This window comes from Nicotiana sylvestris, chromosome 2 (assembly GCF_000393655.2).
Source record: "Nicotiana sylvestris chromosome 2, ASM39365v2, whole genome shotgun sequence".
Taxonomy (NCBI): Eukaryota; Viridiplantae; Streptophyta; class Magnoliopsida; order Solanales; family Solanaceae; genus Nicotiana; species Nicotiana sylvestris.
In genome coordinates, this window is record NC_091058.1 from 199,385,741 (window position 1) to 199,394,842 (window position 9,102).

General features: G+C 37.9%; 1 protein-coding gene across 1 annotated transcript; it reads left to right on the forward strand.

The window, feature by feature from the left end:
• Window positions 1-275: 275 nt before the first annotated feature.
• Window positions 276-848, forward strand: LOC138886142 (zinc finger BED domain-containing protein RICESLEEPER 2-like). The gene has a single exon (XM_070167177.1). The coding sequence runs from the start codon at window positions 276-278 to the stop codon at window positions 846-848; it is 573 nt and encodes a 190-aa protein (XP_070023278.1).
• The last annotated feature ends 8,254 nt before the right edge of the window (window positions 849-9,102 follow it).

Consider the following 9,102-nt stretch of genomic DNA (forward strand, 5'->3'; position numbering starts at 1 on the left):
AAAAATAACAAAAATTGCACACAAAGGAAAATTGTTTTATTTTGAATTTTTTGGGAGTAATTCTTTCATAGGGAAAAAATCACGTGCTTACACTTAGTATTATTAAATCATGTTTTAGATTGTTTTCTTGCTATTTAATTGTTTAACGTCGAATTGGAAATAGTTGTTTGGCCTTGTCTTCACGAGAGGCGTCATTACGACCAGGTCCGGGTTTAGGGTCATGACATTTGGATCCACGTTACAAGCTCGAATCAGTTGGCTATGCACTTGTAAAGATGTTTGGTGTAGATCCGGGAACAACTACACAAGCAGAAGTGATGAAGTACATGGCTTCATTATTTAGTGAGTATTTAAAGTCCATCTCAAAAGGTGTTGTGCTTACTTCATCTTCAGATTGTTCTTCATTGGACACTTCGACTTCCGGGCCTTCTGGCAGTCAAGCAAGCACACAAAATATAGGACTTTTAGAATCACTCATGCAAGATATAAAAAAATATAAAAGTGGGAGTGGAGTTGTTGATACTAGAACAGAGTTAGATAAATATTTAGGTGAAGAAACTGAGGATGACACTAAAGAATTTGATGTTCTTTTTTGGTGGAAATTGAACTCAGCTAGATTTCCTATTCTTGTGGAGATGGCTCGTGATGCATTAGCTGCTCTGGTTTCAAGTGTGGCATCCGAATGTGCGTTTATTATGGGAGGACATCTTCTTGATTCATTTAGGAGTTCATTAACTCCTAAATTGGTGCAAGCTCTAGTGTTTCTTCAAGATTGGCTTCGAAATGAAAAATTAAAACAACCTATTAGTGTTGAGGAAGATCTTGATAAAATTGAGCAGATTGAATAAGGTAATAATATTGTTACTTTATTTGTTGTATATAAGTGTTGTTGATATGCTTATATTTATCGCACGACTCATTATTTTAATTTTTTTCTTCAGATTTAACTACCAATGGAAAGACCCTTCCGTAATTGACGTGTAGTGTTAATATATCTGGTAAGAATTCGAATTTAACCCGTCAAGGCTTCAAGTATTTGTTGTATATAAGTGTGTATTTACTCTCTTACGTACTATGCATCAGAAGATCCCAGGCTTGGCTTAGCTTAGCTTATTCTCCCACCCTACGTTTACTATTAATTGAACTAATAGTGGGAAGCACACGTTTGTTAGGAGATCCTATCAACAAGATTGTTTAAGCTGATGTCTATGGTTCACCTCTACTTTTGTTTTTTAAACTAATGCCTACTGTCTATATTTAATAGAAGAACAGCAGTGTTGTGCCACAACTTTTATCCCACAATATTGACGATAGTACTGTCTTAAATTATGTTATGGGGAAAGAGCGCATCTGCGTTTCTTGTAAATTGTTTACTGCTTATAATCCATCCTTATTTCTATACATAACTACCTTTTGCTTGGTGTTGTTTGTATGGTTAATGATATAGCGTGAAATGCCTGGTTGAGAGTTTAAGTTAGAAATTGTTGGCATAACTGGAGTTGGTGCAAAGTGGAACCTTCTTTTGTTTGGTTTTGGTTCGTGGCTTGTGCTTCGACTTCCGTTCAGATACTAACGTATGTTGATGATAATGTGAAAAAGGGTTTCATTTACGTTCACCTTGCTCTATTCTGAAATGGTTTGTCTGGTCTTTAACTCTTTTTATTGCCTCAAGACCGTAGTATTTATCAGTCTCTACTTCGTTGCCTAATGCTGAAATTTGGTGTATGCATATTTTTTACAGGGATCTGCTCAATTATGGATTAAGCTGTTGTTTGAACTTTGAAGTTGCAGAAATTCAAGCACTGTTAGGCGTTATTTGCAGGCCAAACATTTCTGTGTAGTCTAATCACTTATGGATTAATCATTTTGAAATATGTATTTTGGACTCACTTTGAATATAGACTGGAATTTCCTATTTTGAATTTGTATGTTAGGTGTTAACAGACATATGTATGTTTGGACTCATGTAATGTAGTCTGCTTTGGGATTTAATGGTAGGCGTTAACAGACATGTATATCTGGACTCATATGTAGTCTTTTTTGGGATGTAATGTAGCCTACAATGTGTTCTGCTTTTTTCACTCTACAACACATGACACACTACATCATTCTTATGTAGGCATTAACAGACATGTATGTCTAGACTCAATGTGTAATTTCCTATTCTAAATTTGTATACTAGGCTGTCAGCAAACAATTAATGCACGCAATATAAATTGAATTAAGCCTATAAACCGCCCGATAAGAGCTAAACCGATATCAATCCGCCCGATATCTGATAGGGTGGCTAGCTGATTAATATATTTAAAAGCCGATAACCATTAAGCAAAATCGTTAAGAGTAAATAACCGCCCAATTCGCCTGATAAGCAGTCCTAATTGGGATGGGAAGCGCACCAACAATCATGCAAGCTTCAAAATATGTTGAATAAGAGATTTCCAAACCAGCAGAGGTAGATGTCAATACTGCAATAAGGAAGCTGACTTTCTCAGTGAAACAAGCAAACCCTAGCTAACCAGAACCGACTCGAGCTGATGTGGTCAAAGGAAATTGAGCTCAGCAACAGGGGCTAAAATTGGAATACTATCCACCAACAATGAAGGAAGGAGTGAAGATTGTGCGATTGAATCAAGCTGAAGTAGCAGAGCAAACTCAGAAATGGAAAGAAACGCTAACTGAGTATGTACTAGGTGGAACTTCCTTTTTCAAAGAAATGTTAAAATTTGTGTATGGGGTGTGGAATTTATTACTGCACCACAGGTGTTCTTACATGATGATGGGTACTTTATATTTAAATTTAGCTCTGAAGAAGATAAAAACAAACTTATACAACAAGGCCCATATACATATGTCACGATCCCAAACCACCTCGACCGCGATGACGCCTATCGCAGTACTAGGTAGATGATTCGACATTCATAACATAAAAGTTCTTTTCTTAATTCATTTACTAGTCAGATATTATCACAAATCTTCCGTTTAAACATTTCAAAACAAGCGGAAAAATATGCAAAACATCAACCACTGCCCGATTCCGGAGTCACTAGTCATGAGCCACTAAAATACAATATGATACTGTCTGCTCAATACAAGATGAGTCTGATAAAACAGATACTAATAGATAGGAAGGAGAAAGGTAAGGCTGCGGACACCGTGCAACTACCTTGCTAACTCCAGAAATGCTTTGAAGGAAAGGAACAGCTCTCACTCTGATGCCCTGACACCTGGATCTACACACAAGGTGCAGGGAGTAATGTGAGTACGCCAACTCAGTAAGTAACAATTATAAATAAAGGCTTAGTGCAGTGACGAGCATTTAAAAAATCATATATATCTCATAACATAAGAACCTCAGTGGGAATAACAAGATCAAATCAGTATATAAATTCCGAACATCTCGTAAAAACTCCAGTTTCAATGAAAGTTATTTAAAATATTTGTTCAACATTTTCATTAGAGGCTCAGTGTAAAAGAAGAGTGAAAACAGTAATTTCATAAAACAAGCCCCTCGGGCAAAGTATCACTCATATATATATATATATATATATATATATCCCCTCGGACAAGCCTCTTAGCCACTCGTGACTCAACTCTCATCAATCAGCACTCACGCTCAATAGGTATCTTATAATAACCGTTGCGGCGTGCATCCCAATCCATAAATATATAGTCGATTGCGCTCACTGGGGGTGTGCAGACTCCGGAGGGGCTCCTACAGCCCAAGCGTTATATCGTTGCGGCGTGTTTTATATATATATATATAATATTGTGGCGTGCAGCCCGATCCCTAACTACCCTCACAATCTGGCCCTCGGCCTCACTCACTCATCAACCTCACAAGCAACTCGGGCATTCCAGCACAGACTCAGGGAACTCAGCCCAAAACATTTTCATATATTAAAATATAGTGATGAACAAGATTAAACAATAAACAGGTATAAACCATGACTGAGGATAATGCTTTCTATCAAAAACAATGTGAGGATAATAGTAAAATATCCCTAAGGGTCTAAATAGTACGACACAAAGCCCCAAACATGGCATTCATCATAAGTTAGCAGAATCATCTCGAAAACACATAGATATCATATAGAGTTTATCAAAATATGCAACTTTACAGTTGCCACGGGACCGACCAAGTCACAATCTCTACTGATGCACGCCCACACGCCCATCACCTAGCATGTGTGTCACCTCATTTATAAAAATAATACGAAATTCCAGGGTTTCATACCCTCAGGTATAGATTTATAATTGTTACTTACCTCAAACCGGACGAAAATCTACTCTGCAATGTCCTTGCCGCTCGACTCGGTGTCAAATCACCCTGAATCTATCCAAAATCAGAATCATATCATCAATACATGCTAAAGGAACAAAGCACACGCGAAAACTATCAAATTAAATCAAAATTCCAGAAATTGGCCATGTGAGCACGTGATTTTTGCCCTATATGAATTATTCCAACAAATTCAAAATAAAATAAATTCTTTTAGTGTTTGCAATTTTGTTGGATTTCGTGGCATTTTCTATTAATTATTTGCATTTGTCTGTGCACGTTTATTTTATTTAATTCATGAAAAATACAAAAAATATGTTGCATCTGCATTTAGGATTTAATTTTATATTTTTAGATTAATTAGCAAATTAGTTTGTTTTATAAAAAATAAAAATCACAAAAATAATTCATTTTGCATTTTTTAATTATTAATTTTGAATTGTATAATTTTTCTTTAAATTTAGGAATTAATTAGTTATTGTAAATACCATGATGAGTAATTAATCTAATTGGGTAGGTTAATTTAGTTTAAAAATTATTATTAGTTAATTTAGGGTTTATTTTAATTTTGAAAAGAAAAGAATTTTGGAAATTGAAAAGGAAAGAAAGAAATGAAAGGAAATCTAAATCTAGGCCAAAACCAATCCAAATCTCCCCAGCCCAAACGAAAACTACCCAATACCCGGCCCAAACCACCCTAACCCGGTCCGACTTCCCCCCCCAAACGAAATGACGTCGTTTCAATAAGTATTGATCTGAGCCGTTGATCTCCCCTTGATCGAACGGCTCAGAACTGAAGCCCAGGGTGTATTTAAGTGTCTGAAACCTTCCCCCCCCCCCTCAGAACCCCTTCTGCTCACCACCCCCACCAGAAACACCCCAAAACCCTAGTTAAGCCGTCCGCAAATCCCCGACCTCCGGTGGCGGTGCCACCTCCAAACGCCACCAAAATCAAACCACCGAACCACCCTGACCCCTTCGTTCCAAAACTCCGTTTCCCTCAAATGTAGCCCGATATGCTCGAATATTAGATCAGAGGATGAACCATAGAATCCCTAGGTCTCAAATCAAGGTTTCGTTGAAGTTTTTAAGGCTCAGTTTGACTTTAATCGCATGTTTTTGACAAATAACATACGATTAATCTCGGTTTGGGCCGGAAATTGGAGATGTCGAATCGTAAATGTTATTTTCGTGTTTGTCCGAGATCTCTAGGTATTCTTCTTTCCCCTTTGGTATTTTGTTTCCTCACCCTCACCTTCTTCTACTCTTTCTCTTATTTTCTGATTTTTATTCTGTTTCTTTTTATTTATCATTCTTCTTTATCTTCCGTACCTGCATGTTAGATTTATGATGTGTGTGATTGTAAGTTGGGTCTTGTGTTCAAGTACGGATAGTCTGAATTTGCATGGTCTTTTTGGGCTTAGCTTTGTTCCGAGTCTTCAGGGTCTTAATTTGAACGTTTGGATTTCAGGGTTTTTCTTAGTATTGATTGGATTCACAAGATTAAAAAAGCCCAATGGAGAATTGAACTAGGTTTTCAGTAGACCCATCGAGTTAGGTCAACTTGACCCAATTAGCTTGACCAGTTGACCCGGGTGGTTCTGGGGTTGTTTCAAAGTCTTTAAAGGGTAGTCTAGGGAATTGGCCTAAGGGAATCTTGCTATAACAGACTAGGAAGCTTCTAGGAAACTGGGGAAGGCGTTGGTTTTGATTTTCTGTTTTTTAATAAGGGTAGCTGAGCTATAATGAAAATTAAAATGGGGGCAAAGTGCAAAACTAAGTCTTCCCTAATAGCTTGCCTATAAAGGCAGCTTTTCTTTCCTTTCAAGGCAGACCCAAGGGTTAAAAAAATGAAAAGCTCAGAAAAATACAAAAATGCCAGAAATTTTACTGTTTCATTGAGTTTTCTGTTAATTTCTGCAATTTTCCCGGTGGTGCAACAAGTTCTGACTAGCTGACTTTAGAAATGAACTAAAATCAGCTTGGCTGAAGTTCTGCCTGGTCCATTGTTTGGGTTGAATTAGTTTCTGGACGTTCACTTCAAATTCTGGGTTTGAAATTTAATTTTAGAGCAGCTGGTTGGTTCTGCTGATTGGGTTTTGCTGTTGACCCTTGCTCTTGCTACTGCTCTTTGCTGATCTTATTACCTCTCTCTTATTTGTGCTCTCAGGTATTTCCTTATCCCTTTGCTAACAAATGAAGTGCCACAAGTTGGAGCCAGACTGAATTTGTATGCAGATTTGGATGTTCAAATTGGAATTCGAATAGAAATCTTGTTTAGATGTTAGATTCTATTAGCTTCTGTTGTTTATACCTTTGTGTTCTTGTTATAATTCATGTGCTAAGCTATGTATGAATAGTTTCCTTGATTTTAACTATAGCCGATTGATGTTTCCGTACAGTTTACGCCTCAGTTTAAAAGGGATTATTTTTGATTGCTGTATAAGGTTCTTATCCAAACCCCCAACTCGTTTTCTCCCTTCCTCAATGGTTGAAAAGGGTATGAGCAAGGTCACTGTTGGATTTTGGCTTCAGGGATTCGATCCTGAAGTCATTGCCTGCAGCCAGCGTTGCCAAAATATTTGGGCCTGAATATTATTGGGGTCTCTTAATTCCAAAAGAGTTCCCCCACGTTGAGGCAGGTTTGTTTCTCAGAAGTTTGGGCCTGTTTAATTCAGGCCCTTCCGCTAATAAAATGGTTCAATGAAGCCTTGTTAATTGGAAGGGATTTGTCAAGTACTTTAGTGTTAAATAATTAGGGTCTTGAAAAGGAAATTTGAGGCAAGCCATAATTAGACACTTAGTAACAAATGACTCTTGTGTTAATTTCATAATGTAATTGTAAAGTAACAAAAGTTCGTAGAGGAACCTTTAGGGCCGTTTAAAATACTATCGTGATTGTGGACACGTTCGCGTGACACGAATAAAATTTCTTTAAAAATAAATCGGAGTATACATTCACGTAACTTCGGCTAAACTTTCTTAATAATACAAAGCGTTATTAATTATGGACACGTTCGCATGACATGATTTTTGACGCGCCAAAGGAAAAGAGTATACGTACGCATAACTCAATTCTTTAACTACGAATAATCAAGTGATTTAAAAGCGGTAAAGGGTAAATGCACATAGGATCTAAAATCAGTAATTAAATAATTTTAATAAGCCAAGTATGATCAAAGCGACCGTGCTAGAACCACGGAACTCGAGAATGCCTAATACCTTCTCCCGGGTTAACAGAATTCCTTACCCGAATTTCTGTGTTCGTGAACCGATAATAGAGTCAAACTTCCTCGATTCAGGATTTTAAACCAGTGAATTGGGACACCCTAAATTATCCCAAGTGGCGACTCTGATTTTTAATAAATAAACGATCCCGTTTCGATTGTCCTTTAATTGGAAAAACTCTCTTATATCTATGCCCTTACGGGGTGTAGGTAAAAAAGAGGTATGACAGACCTGGAGACTCTGCTGGGGATCGAACCCAGAATCTCTGGTTCAGGTTTCAAGAATTCAAGCTTGTTAACATGATTTTTACTTGGCTTTATTTATTGTTAATATTACTGTATTTTGTCAATCTTTTATGCTAAATGCTATCTGTTTACCGCTTTAATATTATCTGGATTGTATATAACTGTCTTCTTACGCCACCCATCTGAGTCTTCTGGAAATGGTGCATACGTTCGTGTAGCCCGCTTTTTCTGTAGAAATTATACAAAATAGAACGAGGCTGGGCAAGCGACAAGGCCGGGTAGACTTCAGTGCTCCCGGTACGTCGCCCCCTCCTCGGCCCCAGTTGTCCGCTCGGGTACCCCAAGTCTAGACCAAAACCCCAGGATTTAAACCTAGAAAAATACAGCCTCGTGTCGGATCCCTAGTAGGAACGTTGTTTGCATCATGTGCAATTGACTTGGGGGACTCAACACAGGGGTTGGGTCCGTCTAGGACAGGTATGCCCAAAATAACAGACCATCCTAATGCATTCTACGTGCTATGTGAACATTTATTTTGGCCTGCATGCTGACCGACCAAGGAAAATAAAGCGAAAGAAGAAAACCAAGAGTTATATAGGGAAGGAAGTAAAACCCAGTTCTAAACATCCCAGTATTTGAAAAGCGTCCTGAAACTCTGCCCAAATTTTTCAAAAAAAAGAGTTATTCCAAAAGAGTCAAATGCGGTGTTCTTTCAAATGTGTCAAAACTGACCGAACTACGCAAGTCTGATTCTCACCGGATGTGGGATACGTTGGCAACCTGCATAAGGTTCGGCCTTATTTTTGAAAAAAAACAAGGAAAGAGAGTCGGTGGTCGAGCGAACGCAATCTTGATTTTTGGTCAAACTAAGTCGATCCAGCTCCGACAATGTCTTGAACCGTTCTTGCCAAGATAAACTCAGAGTATTGTTTTAGTTGTCAAAAGGCTATTTCCCTAAAAGAATGGACAAGTTTGTGAAGGGTCATGAAATAATTCCCTCGGGCCTCAAAATTCGCGCGAAATTGGGAAGGGGCCGCATTTGCAAAAAACATCCATTTGGCTAAAGTTGGCATATAGGGGAAGAAATTATGGTTCTTTTCTTCTTTTCTTTTCTCTTTTATTTTTCTTTTCTTCAAAAAAAACTGTTTACAGAAGGGTCAACTAGAGTCAACCCTAACCTTAATCTTCCACAGGAACAAATGAATACCGTCCAGGAACCACCAGAAGTGGTCAGGGAACAGGTTCGGCTACACTTGCGTATGTGGTGGAATGATCTAGACGAAGATGGTCAGAAATGGGTAAAAAAGCACTTGGGTGCTCTTATAGACATCTTTGAAATCAAATCGCGGG

Bases quoted from the DNA above. Each gene is read 5' to 3' on its own strand.
- LOC138886142 (XM_070167177.1), top strand. From the start codon at position 276: ATGTTTGGTGTAGATCCGGGAACAACTACACAAGCAGAAGTGATGAAG.